This window comes from Dicentrarchus labrax, unplaced genomic scaffold, assembly GCF_905237075.1.
Source record: "Dicentrarchus labrax unplaced genomic scaffold, dlabrax2021, whole genome shotgun sequence".
Classification (NCBI taxonomy): domain Eukaryota; kingdom Metazoa; phylum Chordata; class Actinopteri; family Moronidae; genus Dicentrarchus; species Dicentrarchus labrax.
In genome coordinates, this window is record NW_026136710.1 from 23854262 (window position 1) to 23872729 (window position 18468).

Consider the following 18468-nt stretch of genomic DNA (forward strand, 5'->3'; position numbering starts at 1 on the left):
ATGTATAAAAGTCCCAAACCAACAATGTGTCTGTGGCTCGACTCTAGCCCGCTGGTTCATACTGAAGATGTCATTTGTTCGAAAAAACTCAAAAAAACTGTTTTGTTTCTAAAAAAAGGCTCAGTAATTTCAGACCACCAGTTTTTCAGGCCATACCAGAGGCGCCACCAAGAGGGGGGCATGGCCCCCCTGAAAATATTGTCCCTTCATAAATTCCGCCCCTTTTTGTTCTGTGTGCCAATAACAGTTGAGCAAACAATATACATGTTTGATGTGAATGAAAAGTACCTTATGTAAAATATCAGATAGAAGCATATGCGACTCACGAGGGTATTGGGGGCAGTAATTGAAGTCTTGCCCCTTTTAGAACCTCAGTCAACTTTCTCCTTTCCTGTACTTACATATGCTGTGTTCTAGGCTAATCTATGTTGAAAAGACAACCACATTTTGAAGATGGTTTAAAGATAAAAGTGATATAGTCATACCTTAAGTCAGCTAATTTCATCAAAACAATAGCTAACTAGCTACGTCAATCGTTAACTATCTAATCTGCATTAGTAGTTTGCAAGTTACATCTAATAGCTAATGTTAGCAAAATGCTAGGTAACTAAACTAAAGATTAATGTAGATTAGCTAGTGTTTTGTTGACATTAGTTAGCATTAGGCTAAGATGTGGCTACATGTTGCTTTTATCTTTTAACCATCTTCAAAATCTGGTCGTCTTTTCAACATCGATGAGCCTAGCACACAGCATATCTATGTATAGGAAAGGAGAAAGTTGACTGAGGTTCTAAAAGGGGCAAGACTTATGAAGGGTCAATTGCTGCCCCCAACACCCTCGTGAGTCGCATATGCTTCTATCTGATATTTTACATAAGGTACTTTTCATTCACATCAATCATGTATATTATCCATAATAGTTAATGTGAAAGAAAATAAGAAATGCATAGCCATTCAACTGTTTTTGACTGTCCGTCACACTCCAACCTAGGGTCTGCACATGGGATTTGTTGACAAGAAGAAAAATCTAGAAATAGAAAAACATCATCAGCTTTGAAAGAAAAATAATGTAAATAGTGAGCCTTGATGAAAATGCGTGTGGAAGAGTTTAGACGAGGTAGTATACCAGTATTTAATGTAAGTGAAGAGACTTGATGGGGATGTTGCAAGCAGGGAAATAAATACATTTTTAGGGTGCAATAATATTAAAGTAGTGTAAAATCCATCTAGAGAACTTGCTGTCAAATGCCAGCATGGCAAAGTTTTAATAATTAAGAATTTAACCAAGAAATCAACCACAAGTCTCCTAAACCACTCACTTATTGCAGAATTATGCATTCTGATTTGCCGTGCCATCTCAGTACATACTGTGAGTGGTGCAGCTTAGTGCATTAAGCAAAATGCAGATGGATACACCAGAAGAGGTAAGGAAAGTGGGAGTTTTTACACAACTTGTCTCAGTCCATCATCCTAAGTCAAATAAATCAGTTTTTGTAGTCTGTGTATTCAATTTCAACAATGTCCTCTGATCCATCCAGAGAACACCAGTCCTTAAATGTCCCACTGGTAAACGGCATCCTAGTTGAGCCTGGACGTTTGGTTGGTTGAGTTTGGTTTGATTTGGAGAAGTTAAAGGTTGTGGTCCATGGTAACACTGTGCTGAAATTGGAGAGGTCAATTAGGTCAATGAGGTATTAGAATGCGTACAGGCTGGCCCGTCATTATGGGAGCTCACTGAAGAAGGTCTTGGAACATTATCATGCCAATCCCCATTAACCTGGCAGAGAGAAATAAAGCTCATGTTAGTAACTTGTTCAACATGCTAAATGCATAACTTTGCCTTGATTGAACATTGAGCTAAAAAGGCTACAATGTTTCATACAGCTGAGGAGAACTGCAGCGCTCTCTTTGGGTTTGTTGTTTTTACACATTACACTGAGTCATTTGATCCATTGTTCTTGTTACAAATACTGATTAGTGGACCTATTCTTACAAGTTGTGCCTAAAATGGGCCGGTACTCACCAGTACTATAGGCACTTCTGATTTTTGTCCACATGAGTACCCTTACTTCTTAGAGTACTGCCACCTCTGGTAACCTCAGCTTGGCCGTACCCACCACTGAGGTCACCTTTTATGGACCTCAGTATTTTTTCCGAGGGATATACAATAAAAGTTGTGAAATAATTGCCTAAAATAACTACTATCATGCTTTGATGCCCCAAACCCCCCTACCAAATTCAGTTTTTGGACCTTGGTATTACTAAAACCCTGCATAGCATACATCAGTGTTAACGCTAAGAAAACCGCATTGCAAATTCTCTGATTAAAAAGAATAAAAAACAGCAAAAGAATTAGAGTTCAGGTTATGTTGTGTTTATGGTTAGGGTTGTGCTGAATAAGGGTACTGGTACTTTTTCTGGTCCAATTTAGGCGCTGCATACAAGTAATTACAAGTCAGTTTATCTTGTATTTTTCTAGCTTGGACGAAGGGACAACAACAGAAAGACAGACGTTGCTGCTATCCTAACCGTCTTATGTTTACAACTGGGCTAACTTCCTTATAAAAACAAGACTACAGCCAAATACAATTCAGAAACAAACTGTCACAATTAAATGAATTATATGCATTATTAATTTACACACCATAAAAAGTTCAGCCTATTCACCAACAAAATAGTATTTATATATGGTAAATGGACCTGTACTTGTATAGCGCCTTTCTAGCCTTCCGACCACTCAAAGCGCTTTTACACTACGTGCCACATTCACCCTTTCACACAGCGATGGCAAAGTCCATCAAACAGAAACTAACTCATTTATACACATTCACACACCGATGCTTGCTCAAGGATGCTTCGACACGAGGCAGGAGGAGCCGGGCTTCCGGCCACATGGAGTAGGTAGCAGGTAGAGCCAGCTCCGTCAAACTTTTCTTTAAAATAGTTTCCTAGACCATCTTTAGACGAAAAAGTTGGGAGGCGTTTGAGGACTGATCCGGTAAGACTGCACGCCCTGACATGAGAAGAGGGAATAGCCGAAAATACACGCAGAAACTTTTAATGCCACCGACCACGGCTGAGAAAGAACAAAAGATGGCGGCCGATAAGCAAGATTCACCTATTTCAGTGAAGACCCTGAGAAGCGAGCTACAGTCGTACCGAGAGGGGATAACAACCGACATTAAAGCACAGATAGAAAGCATGCACCGAGAGATAAGGAATGACATCTCCTCTCTCCGTGAAGAAGCCAGGGCGGACATCGGGACGAGATCTTGCAGAAGATGGAGGCCCTACGTAACACACATATACAGACGGTGAACGAACAGAAAGAAATGGGCAATTCACTCAGTGACGCAACTGTGACAGGATAGCGGTCTTGGAAAAAAGCCATGACATGTTGACGAAGGATTATAAAAAGTTGCAAGAAAAATGCACAGATCTAGAGAACAGAAGCCGTAAACAAAACTTCCGTATCGTCGGAGTCACAGAGGGCAGTGAAGCGGGGAACCTGAGCCGCTTTGTAGCAGAGTTTTTCTCCGCCGTGCTAGGGGAGGAAAACTTTGATGCACCATTAGTAATAGACCGGGCACACAGGAGCCTTGCCCCGAAACCACAGAACGGAGAGAAGCCACGGGCGCTTATTGTGAGGCTGCACTATTATTGGGGATAAAGAAAAGATCTTCAAACTATCCAGAAATAAAGGCCGCTGATCTACAACGGTTCCCCCATGCACATCTTCCCTGACATGAGCCCTGAGGTCGGCAGGCTCCGAGCATCGTTCAACCAAGTGAAGGTTGAGAGTCCCCTACAGCATGTTTTACCCGGCGAGGCTGACCTTCACCCTGGACAACACCAGGCACTCGTTCACTGACCCCGCGATGCAGAAAAGTTTATTAAGACAAACATCACACACCTGCCTGAAGACAATTGAAAAGAGGATTTTCTTCTACACGCCTCCCTGAAACTCTGAGTAATTATAAATCATTACAAAGAACAGTGTCAAAGATTAATGTATGGCTGCTCCACACAGCCTGGTTGTCTTTAGGCATACTGTAAAGAGTATTATTATTTGTTTGACTAATATTACGTGCATGTTATTTTATTCTTGTTTGGGTAGAACCTCTTAATTTCTGGTTAATTCTGTTATACCTACCGGTACATAAATGCATAGAAGGAGAAGAATCGGGAAAACATTTATATACAAAGAGGGATTATCGGAGATGCAATAAGAATTATCATTATTCTACTTTAATCATTTATTTTCATCTAATTCAGATAAAGTGGGGCAAACTAGAGATGTTCCGATACCTCTAAAACAGCAGCTGCCGATGGCAGCACAGCGCAACTGTTTTAAGAGCAGCGAAGAAGAACTGTGTCACGGCGAACGGAGCTAACCAGTAAATAGATTCCTATTTCTAATAAATTACGTGGTATCGGCCTGGACTCCAGTACTCACCGATACCGATGCCAACATTTTCGGCAGTATCAGAGGCATTCCCGATACTGGTATCGTAATCGGAACAACTCTAGGGCAAACCTTTATAATCTACCCCTAAAAAGAGAGTAAGGTAAAAATGAAAATGAATAATACAATTTCTGGCTCTCTGGTTTTAGTTTGACCTTTTAAGGGCAAGGGAAAAAAAGAGGGAGAAGTCAAAATCACAACTAGCAGTGTGTCTTACTTTAACCTGGCTCTTTTAAGGGTAGCTAACAGTAATACTATTGATAATGCTTAGCATTATTTCCGATATACTTTTCTACATATAAAGTAGAACGTAGAAGAGAGAAAACAGGATAACAGATGATATTAAGTCAACTGACCAACAATATGCAATTAATCCCTCCCCACACCTTCATTAAAGAAAGCTATCCCTTCAGACGGAACTTAATCTAATCTATTCTACAGAAACAAACCAAACTCCTAACAAGCAAAACATAAATATTATGAACATGGGAAAAAAGCTGGTAGAATTTTAGAACACCAAATAAAAGAACAAGCTGCATCAAGAACAATTACAGAAATAAGAACTGACTCAAGTCAGACTACCATGGACCCAAAAGAGATAAACAATATTTTTAAAACTTTTTACACTAAATTATAGACCACAGAATCTCTAGGAGATATATCATTGATTGTGTAAGTCATAAAGAATGATTAGATAAACCCATAACTACATCAGAGGTAGAACAAGCTATACAAAACATACAAAGCTCAAAAGCCCCGGGCCCAGACGGCTACACCTCTGAATTTTACAAAGCATTTAAAACCCAAGTCTCACCTCTCCTACTTGATGTACTTAACGGCGCACTTATTAAGGGTCACCTGCCACCAACTTTCTATCTGGCAAACATCTCTCTAATACATACTGAATGTAGATTACAAAATATTTGCGAAAATTTTGGCTACACGTTGGAGGGAATCCTACCGACTGTAATATCTCAAGATCAGACAGGATTCATCAAGGACAGGCAGCTATTTTTTAACATCCGGAGACTACTTAACATTATTTACACGCAATCCGCAAATAATGAACATCCTGAAATACTAATCTCTCTAGATGCAGAGAAGGCCTTTGACAGGGTCCAGTGGGATTATCTCTTCTCGACCCTGTCAAAGTTTGGAATTGGCTCTGAATTCATCTCCCTTGTTAAACTATTGTACGCTCAGCCTCAGGCATCAGTGAAAACGAATAACGTTAACTCCAGCTACTTTCCGCTTGGTCGCTCTACTAGGCGGCACCCTCGCCCCTGACACAGCTGTTATACCCTTCAAATCAATGCCGGCCATAATGTCAACCTTGGGAAATGTTGGCATAGTATCTGGATACAAACTCAACCTTTCAAAAAGTACATTGTTCCCGATTAATCCAAAAGCCAGACAGAGCATACATACTCTCGACTCTCTGCCATTTGCAATTTCAAAGCAATTTAAATATCTGGGAATAAACATTACTGAAAATTTCTCTGATTTATTTAAACACCATTTTTTGAAGCTGTATGACCAAACAATGTGCAACTTTGACAAATGGGCAAATAGAATAATATAGTGAGAATGACTATCTTACCAAAGTATTTATTTCTCTTTCAGTGCATCCCTATTCTCATTAACAAAGCCTTCTTTGACAAAGTAGACGCAGCCATATCTCAATTTATCTGGAATAAAAAACCTCCAAGAATTAAGAAAGCGTTTCTGCAAAGACCTAAAACCCTTGGGGGTATGGGGTTGCCTTGCTTTCGGCTCTACTGGTCTTATAACATTAGATCTATGTCATACTGGTTCCACACGCAGAGGGCTGAGTGGGCAAGGATGGAAAACCGAAATAGCTTTCCTTCCTCTTTAGCAGCAATACTTTTTTCTGCTCTACCAACACCAAAGTTAAAGATGAAAAATCCAATTATTTCACACTAAATTAAAATTTGGTCCCAAATACGGAGGCATTTTGGCTGGAAGAATTGTTCAGGACTATTACCAATAATAAATAACCACTCGTTCCCTCCATCACTTTCTGATCTGTCATTTCGCAAATGGCATTTACAAGGAATTCGGACAATCAATGATCTATTTATTGACAACATTTTTCCTACATTTCAGCAACTAAAAGAGAAATTTAATATTCCCAGCACGGACTTCTTTAGATACTTACAAATCTAAAATTTCATAAAAAAGACATTTCCATCCTTCCCAAACAAACCTCTGGTTTCTTCAATGGACACACTATTTTTGCTTGACCCACAGACTAAAAGAGCTATTTCTAAGATCCATGATGATTTGACACAAATGGACTGCACAATCACACTGGATCATCTAAGAGAAGCCTGGATGGAGGATATAGCAGTGGAAATCACTGAGAGTCAATGGAGAAAAGCCCAAGAATTTGTCCACTCTTCTTCTGTATATGCCAGACATGGACTGATACAATTAAAAATTCTACACAGACTACACTAATTAAAACTACGGCTGTCCAAGATGTTTCCTACAGTCGAGCCCCTATGCGACCGATGTGGACAAGCTCTGGCCTCCATAGCACATATGTTCTGGAACTGCCCAAGACTCTGTAATTGAAGTTCTTAAAATTCAACTCCAACCAGACCCAGTTTTGGCTTTGTTTGGGGTGAAAGCGGCAACAACAGTTTTGTCAAATAACCAATATAATATGATTCGTTACGTGACACTGTTGGCACGAAGGTTGATATTACTGAATTGGAAACAGAAAACCCCACCGGCCCATCCAACATTACTGAAAGAAGTGATGAATCTTTTACAATTGGAAAAGGTTAAATTCTCACTCAGAGGGAATGTAAACAAATTTCAGGTGATATGGCATCCCTTTATAGACCATTTTGAGAAGACAAAACTGTGACTGATAGTCACATAACTAGTGGCATCCCTTTTTCCTTTACCTCTCATTTTTTCATGCAGCATCCTGTAATTATTATTATTATTATTATTTTATTTATTTTTTTACTTTTTTTGTGTTTGTTTGTTGGGGGGAAGGGGGAGGGAGAAGTATTCTCTGTATTGCCTAAAAAAAGAAAAAGCACAACATTATAAGATATGTTACTGTGTCGAAAAACTCAATAAACAGAATAAAAAATAAAAAAACACAGGATTACATTGTACATTGTCACTAGCATACCAAATAGCCAGCAACAGCCAACTGAATGTATTTCATTTTTCATAATCATCTCTCCATATAGTAGCTTTTGTTAGTGGCACTGTCCGCCACTGGTCAGTTTTGGTCATTAATAGTCAAAAAGGGATGAGCGAAATTTAAAAGATTTTCATTTTCTATTTTATTCTAAAAAATATAAACATTAGAAGACAGAAACAAAAAAGGCCTGTTTTCATATTTTGAGAGCAGATGTGGTCATTTACATATCCTGGCTCTAGCTGGGCTGCCATGTGCCTCAGCTGGTTGGGTTATCTAACTTTCTCTGACTTGGTCCCCCTGTGTTGTGTTCTTGCTATTCAGTGATTCTCTATCTTATAGTTGTCAGGTATTGGTACACATCAGGCCACGGACCCTTATTTGATTATTCCATAATACTGTCTATACTGTTAACTGACAAGTGAAACAATATAATCATTCTCATACATTCTCTCATTGGGCTTACTTGTAATCAAAGAATTTCCCCATATTTCTGGCACCCCCTCAAGGACCCCTGGGGGTCTCCAGACCCCAGGTTGAGAACCACTGAGCTAGACTAGCGCTGAGCTGTTAAACTCTCTCCATCCCACCATCGCTATAGCTTTAAAAATCTTTTGCTTTATAAATGTGTCTTCTGTATTTGATTCCTTGGACTCTTTATTGCTTTGTCTAAGCCATGCCCTTATTAAGAAGTTGTGTAGACAGCAGGAAGAGAAAGCCAAACAATGAACTTGAAGCTGCTCATGGTTGGCATATTGTCTCTACTGCCCAAGGCAAGACGGGGCACTCAGTAAAACCAAAATGACATCCTGCTGTCTGTGAGCATCAGATCATGTGATTTTATTCTTCTCTCAGTGCTGTATTAGGGTGTCTGCTGGCATGTTGGCTTAGTTATTGGTTGACAACAAATAAGACTGAAAGGAGCAGTTGTAGTCAAAATGGAGGGCAGGGACCCTGCTCATTGTCCCCCATCGTTGTTGTCGCCGTCGTCGTCATCATCTTCTTCATGTTCATCATCAGTCACTACTATTAGTGTAGTTGTTGCTACTGTTGTTGCTGTGCACCTTTGTCTCTGTCTCTGTCCTTCTATCGTTACCTCTGTTCTCTCTCTGTCTCTCTCTCTCTCACTCCAACTGGTCGAGGCAGACGAACACCTACCTAGAGCCGGACTCTGTCCGAGGTTTCTGCCTCTTAAAAGGAAGTTTTTCCTTGCCGCCGTCGCCAAGTGCTTGCTCATGGTGGGAACTGTCTCTGTAAATAATGCTATAAGGAGTTTGGTCTAGACCTGCTCTATTTGAAAAGTGTCCTGAGATAACTCCTGTTATGAATTGGTGCTATACAAATAAAACTGAATTGAATTGAAGTGAATTTATTTAGTTAAAATGTTTTGTATTAGTGGCAGCTACATGCTGCCATAATTTTAATGTATAATTAGTGCTGTCAAAAAATTTAAATATTTAATTTTTTTAGATAACTCGCATTAATTAATCGCACATTTTTATCTATTCTAAATGTCCCTTGATTTCTTTTTGTCCCATTATTTTTCCTCATTTTAATGCTCTTATCAACATGGAAAAGTGGATCGGCCTGCTTTGTGCAAATGTTGTTTTTATTGAAAAATCATCCATTGTCACCTGGCTTTGATGAGGGGGCGGAGAATTCGCATCAGCTGTGTGTTTGGCCATCAAGTGGTATTTCAGACTGGACATGCTGCGATGATAGCTCAGTTCACAACGACAAAACACACAGATCACTTTGGTCTTGTCAATTGGCATCCATTTCGGCGTCTCGCGCTTGCCATCCACTCAAAACGTAATGTCTACTACACTTAAACAAGTGTGTGCGGCGAGCCTGTTGTTTTGTTTCCGGTCTAGCTAGATCTGGTGTGGTGTTGTAGTTTTTCTAACGTTACTAGTTGTTGCTACAGCATGTGAAAAGAACTACAAAGTGTGCTAGGCCAAAAAGAACGTTAATCTCGCGATAAAATAATTGACGCTGTTAAAATGGGTTTGTGTTAACGCCGTTAACACGTTGAACTGACAGCACTATGTATAATACATAATTGACAATAAATAAAAATAGGGCCTTTAGTTAAGGGGCTCGTTGAGTTTGTCTGTATGTAGGACACACACATCACTACTCTATAAACCTGTTTTTTCCTGCCTTTTCCCAACTACTCCAAGCTCCTATCAGCATATGCCATTATCATTATCACGCTTGTCATCTTTGCAGCATATACATTTGTTGCTGTGGTTAATTGTACTTACGCTGAGGCCACAAGGACTGTACAGGGGATGTCGGAGGCCATCACTGTATCCTGTCTGACTGATAGCATGGGGTATGGTATCCACCTAGAGAGAGGACAAAGGAAATGAAAACATACTGTACAGAAAAAGATCACATCAAGATCAAATAAGAGCGGGAAAAAAATATATTGAAATTGATATTTTTCTGAATGGAGCATTTTCTGATTTGGACATGGGATATGCCAATATTATTCAGGTTTTAGGGGCATTACCTGGACATGTATACAGCCCTTTTTGGATATGCGTCTCATTTGGGGTTTCCACTGCAGTTTGCATTTACAGTCAGCTCTGTGCAAAGGGTCACAATTTCGTCACTTTCTAAACTCGATTTGTCAAGAAAACATGGGGGGAAAAGTGTTTTTTTTACAGCGTAAAAAACAGCAGTTTGGATGAAGCTTTTTACAGCATTTTCTTAACAAATTGTGACCCTTTTGGCTTTCCATAACAGTTTGCAAGGCTTGGGTAGAGGATAAAGAAAAAGCCCACATTTCAACACACACCTGCAGTATGCACAGCTGCATGTAACCAGGAATATTAGTAGAATATTGATTTTCATTAGCCATAAAAACAGCTTAATTAGAATATTGTCTTTTTTGGAATAAGGGCAAAAAAATGAATATTTTGTGCATGTAAACATTGTCACTGTGAGTAACAAATGACCAAAAAAATTTATGTATCTACAGTAAAGTACAGTAAACTACACATGTATGACATGGGACAGGGGGACGAAGTCATAAACATTAGGACAACAAAAATATATGACCAGAATCAAGATTCACAGGTAGCACAAATTCTTAAAAATAACATGATCACAAAAATGGGAATTCCCAGGCCAAGAAGGGCTTGAGTCTGAGCCAAGTACTGTACAGCAATACCAAAATAAAGTTAAAGTTGCTGTAGGTGATATTTTTTTGTTAAAATAAGTGTTCAGATTTCCCAGTTCCTCCTTTCTGCAAAAAACAGAGAATACATTTTCTGGGATCCTGTTCCCACTTTATCCAATCAGGAGAGAGATCTCCCCAAAGAGGTTGGTAGCACAATTCCAAAGCGTCTGCATTTGACGACCTGATGATGAGACTCAGCTATCTACTTCCTGCACCCTTAAATTTAAAAAAGGGAAAAAGACACCATATCAGAATCAGAATCAGGTTTATTGCCAGGTAGGATTGTACACATAGGAGGAATTTGTCTTGGTGCATTGGTGCATAAAATATACAAATCACACAAAAACATACAAATCACACAAAAATCACACAAGAAGTACTTTTAAAATATAAATATATAAAGATAAGAAAGATAAGAAAACTGTACAGAAAACGGGAGTGCATTAATGTAATGCATAAATACAGGGTGGGATTAAGAGTCAGTTTAAGTGGGGGTTCCGGGCCTTGTTAATGAGGCCAGCTGCAGACGGAAAGAAACTGTTTTTGTGGCATGAGGTTTTGGTCCTGATTGACCGCAGCCTCCTACCAGAGGGAAGTGTTGCAAAGAGTTCGTGTTCGGGGTCGGAGGGGTCAGCCACAATCTTGCCTGCACGTCTCAGGGTCCTAGAGGCATACAGGTCCTGGAGGGATGGCAGATTGCAGCCGATCACCTTCTCAGGAAATCGAATGATACGGTGTCATCTGCGAACTATAGGAGCCTGACAGACTGGTGACTGGAGGTGCAGCTGTTGATGTACAGGGAGAAGAGCAGAGGATAAGGACGCAGCCTTGGCGGGATCCGGTGCTGATGGTCTGAGAGACAGAGACATTTTTCCCCAGCTTCACCTGCTGTTTCTTGTCAGACAGGAAGTCTGTGATCCACCTGCAGGTGGAGTCAGGCACAGCAAGCTGGGAGAGCTTGTCCTGTAACAGAGCTGGGATGATGGTGTTGAAAGCAGTCCACAAACATCCTGGCGTAGGTTCCTGGGGAGTCCAGATGCTGGAGGGTGAAGTGCAGGACCATGTTTACTGCATCGTCTACAGACCTGTTGGCTCTGTAGGCGAACTGCAGGGGGTCCAGGAGTGGGTCCTTAATGGCTTTGAGGTGGGAAAGCAGAAGGCGCTCAAAGGACTTCATGACCACAGAGGTGAGGGCAACAGGTCTGTAGTCATTGAGTCCTGTGGACCTTGGTTTTTTGGGGACAGGGATGATGGTGGATGCTTTGAAGCAGGCTGGCACATGACATGTCTCCAGTGAGGAGTTGAAAATGTCCGTGAACACCGTAGACAGCTGGTCAGCACAGTGCCTCAGGGTGGATGGAGAGACAGAATCTGGTCCGGCTGCTTTGCAGGGGTTCTGCCTCTTAAAGAGCCTGTTGACGTCCCTCTCCTGGAGGCAGAGAGTCGTCACTGTGGTGGAGGAGAAGGGATTCATAGAGGTGTGGAGTTGTGAAGTTACCCAGGCTCCTGCTGAGCTGTCCGCACTCCTAAACTCTTGTTCCTTCTGTAACCGTAACTGACTGAGTTTGGCTGTGAACCAGGGTTTGTCATTGTTATAATTCACCCTGGTGCGTGATGGTACACAGCAGTCCTCACAGAAGCTGATGTATGACGTCACAGCCTCTGTGTACTCATCCAGATTGTTCGTAGCAGTCCTGAAAATATCCCAGTCAGTAGAGTCCAAACACGCCTGAAGATCCTCCGCAGCTTCACTGGTCCACTGTTTTGATGTCCTCACAACAGGTTTACAAAGCTTTAATTTCTGCCTGTATGTAGGAATCAGGTGGACCATGACGTGGTCAGAGAGGCCCCCACGGGGGACAGCATGATAAGCTCTGCTGACTGTAGTGTAACAGTGATCCAGTGTGTTCTCATAAGGCCAGACATACATGTTGGACAACAGTAAAATACACATGTCACATGTCAGGAACACAGGTGCCAAGTTCAGATCTTTAGTTGGCATTTCAACCTATTGGCCTTGTACTGTACAGAGCTCCTACCTGAGACTGCACATTGGCTCCAACTTGAGCACCCTGGTAAGAGGCCTCTTTAACACTCTGCATGCTTATGAACATGTCCCCTGAGTTTGGGAGGTTAAAAGAACCAGGAGAACCTGGAGAGGAAGAGATGGAAGCAGCTGAACAAGAGAGCCATGCTGAGAAGGAAAACACATGCACACACCACAGAACACAGGATTCTATTGGGCCATTGTTCATAATGAAGACATTTAGTCTGTAGGGAATTCGCTTGGGAACCAGATGGTCAAGTCTTGCACAGACCATGGAATAGAGTGTGGATTGGTAGCTGGAGAAGTGCCAGTTCTCCTTCTGTGCAATGCCAATGTGCCCTTGAGCAAGGCCCTGAACCCCTAACTGCTCCCACGTGGCAGCCCATCACTCCACCATCTCTCCACATTATCATGTCCATGAGCCCTGTGTGTGTGTGTGTGTGTGTGTGTGTGTGTGTGTGTGAGTGAGATTGCATGTAAAAATCCAAGTGAAAAAATATTTTCCAGGTAATAACTGGTAATAAATACAAGTCAATCTTCTTGTTAGTGGATGCATTCCTTTTTGGTTGGCCCCGAAAGCGTCGCTGCCATCTTCCACCACTGTGATCAGGATTGCCGCCATGTTATCGTAGTCCGGCTCATACATTTCAATTTCAATTCAATTCAATTTTATTTGTATAGCGCCAATTCATAACAGAAGTTATCTCAGGACACTTTTCAAAAAGAGCAGGTCTGAAAAGAAATGCTATACATGCGGCCAACTCAATCGCAAGCACGGCTCAGCAGTCAATCATGACATGAAACTAAGATTTTTTAGTTTGGCCCATGTCCCATCTGCTAACATGGAGGCAACAGACTTTATAACCTTATGGCATCTAGTCTTGTAGTTGCAGATTACAACCCCCTTGCTTCACCCTCCCATTTCCAAGCGCAAAGGGGAAACTACAGTGGCCACAAAACGTGAAAAACACAAACGCCCCTATCTAGGACAAGTATTTGGTTTATCCCTTCTGGACCACTGTAGAAACATGGGGTTTAACAATACGGACTATGAGCAGTGAAATGAGCTAGTCAAATGAAATTAAAGATACCTTCTGCAATGGATTAGAACTTAATAGTGAGGACAGGATAATTGCAAGGTGGATGACTACCACCCTTAAAATGAAAACTAAACCCACATGGAGTGATTGCACTGAAATCACCATGGAGCAGGAACAGAGATGGGCATTGAATGCGCAGCACATGTAGGATGTTGTGTTTGTAAAGGTACAATACCAGTGATCATGCTGGTTAACAGAGAGTTTTTGCTGTCAGCAGCATACAGTTGGAAATCCTCATCTTTCATTTGGAAGCCTGGGGAAAGAGAAAGTGAAAATGTGCTCAACACAATTCAATTCAATTCAATTTCAATTCAATTTTATTTGTATAGCGCCAATTCATAACAGAAGTTATCTCAGGACACTTTTCAAATAGAGTAGGTCTAGACCGAACTCCTTATAACATTATAACATTACAATGATGCCACATTAGTGGTCAGACCTTCCTTCAGAAGAAATTACTGTTTATTACAACTTGGGTTTTATTTTTGCCGCTCTGACCAATGGTTCTACCGGTTATGATAACATTGTACTCATCAAGATAATTACTGACATCTTAGGACATGGTAACATTGTCTTTGTGTACAATACTCGTAGAAAACCGAACCTAAGCTAATACAGAAATTCCTGCTTAATCTAACAGTATTTGTACATTTGAAGTCCTACCTGAGTTGGGTATGGCAGGAGAGTTGGCTTGACTGTTGTGGACAGCAGCAGCTGCTGCCTGGGTTGCCGTCACCGCTGTCTTTGCTGCGTAAAGATTGGCCTCCTCCTGGAACTTGCCAATGTTCTTCTTGTACCGAATCCTCTTGTTACCGAACCAGTTAGAAACCTGGTGGAGAAAAAAAGGGAAGGAGAGAAAAAAAACAGTTTTCACACATCTGTCATTTTACTACAAATCCAACACTGGTTTTGTGTGGTTGACTTAAAAATACCATGTTGACAGACAGTGTGCTCCTTGATTTCAATGTGAAATCAAAACTACACTGTAGTCAAATCTGTGTTAAAAGGGAGCAGTGGTTAATAGAGTGGCAGTGTTGAGGAGTAGGAGTATTCCAGGTCATACTACACACAGAGCTTCTAAAGAGCAACCAAGGATAGACAATAACGACATACGACAGCTTAAAGGTCATTGGCCACTGTGTACGTGTGTGTAGGGCTGGTGACCTTTGTGTGTATAAGTGACATTTACCAAGTTCTCCCTACAATGAAATCGCCTCCACTGCCTTTTTCAAAACATCCCCCTCGTCCTGGTGAATTGAAGGCTAATTAGCAAATAAATTGTGATAATATGGACTCTAAATTTCACTAAGCCTTGTTCACACCAGAAAGTTGCACAGTAAATCTGTGCGTTCTTGAGTGCTAGAATCATGTGACAGTAGCAACATGTTCGTTTTAAACTGTGTTTAAACGAACAGTGTGAAAATACTAGGAATATGAACAGAGGGAGACAAACTAGGGAGAAAAGAGATGAGGTATGGGGATACTAGACATATTGAATCATACTGGGACCTGACAGCTGTAACCTCTCTTCTTCTCTCCATGATAGAAACCACACAGCTGCGCTTCATAATTTTGCTACATACTCTCCTCCTTAATATGGTTCTGTCCTCCTTCACATATCCTCCTCTGGAGGGAAATACCGGACCATTAAATGGATACCACAGCAACAGAATTTTAAGTGTGTTTTTATGTGTTTTGTTAGGTCAGGAGCTATTCAGTCATAAAATGACTAAGAAAAATAACAAGAATGTATTAACATAATAATAAACAGTAGATGAGGAGAGAGAATTGTGACATACCTGTGACACTGTGATGGTGCTTCCCCCGCCCTGAAGGCAAAAAAGAACGGGCTTTTTTACAGTACTGGACTCTGCAGACCTGACATTTCACATCCCGACCCCGACACAACAGATACAACATGTGACACTGAAACTTCTGTAGTTGACAACTAAACAGGGACAGTCACAGGAGGTGACATATTAAATGAAATTATTTGGGGATTTTTGTTAAAAATAACTATAATATATAATAAAATAAGATGTAAGTATGTTTGCGGAAAGCACGCTGTAATATAGAGTTTATTTTAAGAAAATTCCTATTCGGATGCCAAGATAGATCACCCTGGCATTATCACTTGGTTGATCAACAATGCCTGTTTGGTCTCCACCACACAGGCATAGTTACAGTCATGGAAAAAAATATTAGACCACCCTTGTTTCTTCAGTTTCTTGTTCATTTTAATGCCGGGTACAACTAAAGGTACATTTGTTTGGACAAATATAATGATAACAACAAAAATAGCTCATAAGAGTTTAATTTAAGAGCTGATATCTAGCCATTTTCCATGGTTTTCTTGATAATAACCAAAATCACTTAAGTTCTTACATCAATATCTATGGCATTGTACTGCCAAAAACAGTTCTTTTAGGCATTCCATGTTTTCTTTTCTGTCTGTTTTAGTCGCATGATACACACCGGAGATAGTACTTGATTGCATAACCATTGTTTTTGATGACTGCAGCCATGCATCTTGGCATGCTCTCCACCAGCTTCTGACATTGTTCTGCTGTCACAGCAGCCCATTCCTGTTGCAAAAATTCAAACAAATTTGCTTTGTTTTTGGGCTTGTGGTTCTCCATTTTGAGTTTGATGATGTTCCACAGGTTTTCAATTGGATTTAGATCTGGTGATTGAGCAGGCCAAGGCATGGTTCGAATGTTCTGGTTCTCCATCCAGGCTTTAACTGACCTTTCCGTGTGGCAAGGGGCATTGTCTTGTTGGAAAATCCAGTCATTCGAGGCAGGAAAGAGTTTATCAGCTGATGGAAGAAGACTGTTTTCAAAAGTAGCCCTGTACGTGACCTGGTTTCTTCGCCCTTCACACAATTGTATTTTCCTTGTTCCACCCATACTGAAACAACCCCAGATCATCACTGATCACCCCCCATGTTTTACTGTAGGGGCAAGACAGTCTGGTTTGTAGACTTCTCCAGGCTTCGTCCTAACCAGTAAGTTGGCTGGAGTGGGCATCAACTCAAAATTGGATTCATCACTGAAGAGAACCTCAGCCCAATCATCAACAGTCCAATCCTTGTGATCCCTAGCAAAGAGTAACCGGGCGTTCCTCTGCCTTTCGTTGATGAAGGGCTTCTTCCGTGCCCTGTGTGACTTCAGACCAGCTTCAAGAAGTCGGTTTCGAACTGTCCTTGCTGAACAAGTCACATTTCTCGACAGTGCCCACTAATTTTTACTACGACAATTCCTGACACAGGAACGGATGAGTGCACGGTCATCTCGTGGTGTAGAAAGACGTTTCCTGCCTCGACCAGCTAGCAATTTGGTAGTACCATGTTCAGCATGCTTTTTCTTGGTGTAATGAACGGCTGTCTTGGAGATCTTCAGTTTTTTGGCTACCTGTCTCTCACTCATGCCAATTTCCAGCAGTGCCAAGATGGCTGCCTTTGTGGCTTCACATAATTCTTTTATTTTAGGCATCATGTGAGAGCTGACAACTTCTGAGTTGTGCTACGGCTTGAATGTAAGCAGGAAACCACTCTAGGCCTTTGCATGTGCAGTGCTGCTTATGACATGAAATGGCCTCTTATATACCCTGGGAATACAATTAAGCTTAAGCATGTCAAATAGGACATAAAGTATTATGGAATCAGCTGCATTTTTTGTCGTGTTCATTTCATTCTTCAGGTAATATACCTTTAGTGGTACCAGGCATTAAAATTAACAAGAAATTGAAGAAAACAAGGGTGGTCTAATAATTTTTTCCATGACTGTATATATTTTGTTTGGCCTGATATGCACTCTAGGTGGCGCTGTTGGCTGTGGACGGACAAGATCTTTGGGCTGCTGGTGGTTATGATTTTATCCTCCAAGCCAACAGAGAATAATTTTTTTTTTTGAATCAACACAAACAAATTCTGTGAGGCTATCAAGAAGCAACAAATGTGGGCTAAATGGCTGTTAAGGGATCGCCTTGTGATGGTGTTGTTTGAGTCCTGTCAGTGTCTGGTGGTCTCTATATATTGTCTTATTGTATTGTAAGGATGCACTGATTTATCATCTTGTTAACATCAGCCTTTTTTGGCAAATGAAATACCTTTCTCCACCGCCAGTAGCCGATGATTATTTGTTCTATCTGTGTTGTATAATTTTGCGCTGGCTAAATGTTGCTAAATTTCCAACTCTGATTTTGGAAAAATAATCAGCAGAGATGCTCATCTTTGTAGATTTGTTGTGTAGTTTTCCAGGCAACAAAGGAAAATAAATAACATTAAAAAAAACATTGGCTATTGGCCAAATTGCTATTTTAAACATCTGTATTGATATCGGCCCAGAATTTGTGCATTCCAATTTTATTGTGCTTATTTACTGTCTTTCATGAAGCTTTGCAGCAAAAGAATGTACTCTTGTGGGACAATGAAGATCATAAATGAACTAAACAGACCCTGGTTTGGTAATTGTACAAAGT

The 18468-nt window shown here is 40.8% G+C and overlaps 1 protein-coding gene across 4 annotated transcripts in view; it reads right to left on the reverse strand.

Annotated features, from left to right (window-relative positions):
* Window positions 1-882: 882 nt before the first annotated feature.
* LOC127370354 (pre-B-cell leukemia transcription factor 3-like) overlaps window positions 883-18468 on the reverse strand; it is a 38310-nt gene continuing 20724 nt past the window's right edge. Inside the window, exons 6-10 of one of the 4 annotated variants that reach the window (XM_051412346.1) lie at window positions 15786-15815; window positions 14650-14815; window positions 14162-14239; window positions 9917-10000; window positions 883-1777 (exon numbers count right to left, since the gene is read on the reverse strand). In XM_051412346.1, the coding sequence (XP_051268306.1) occupies window positions 9957-10000; window positions 14162-14239; window positions 14650-14815; window positions 15786-15815 (318 nt within the window). In that variant the 3' untranslated portion in view covers window positions 883-1777; window positions 9917-9956. Of the gene's footprint in view, window positions 1778-9916; window positions 10001-11087; window positions 12992-14161; window positions 14240-14649; window positions 14816-15785; window positions 15816-18468 lie in introns of those variants that run through there. The other 3 variants (XM_051412347.1, XM_051412344.1, XM_051412345.1) reach the window with 3 other exon arrangements.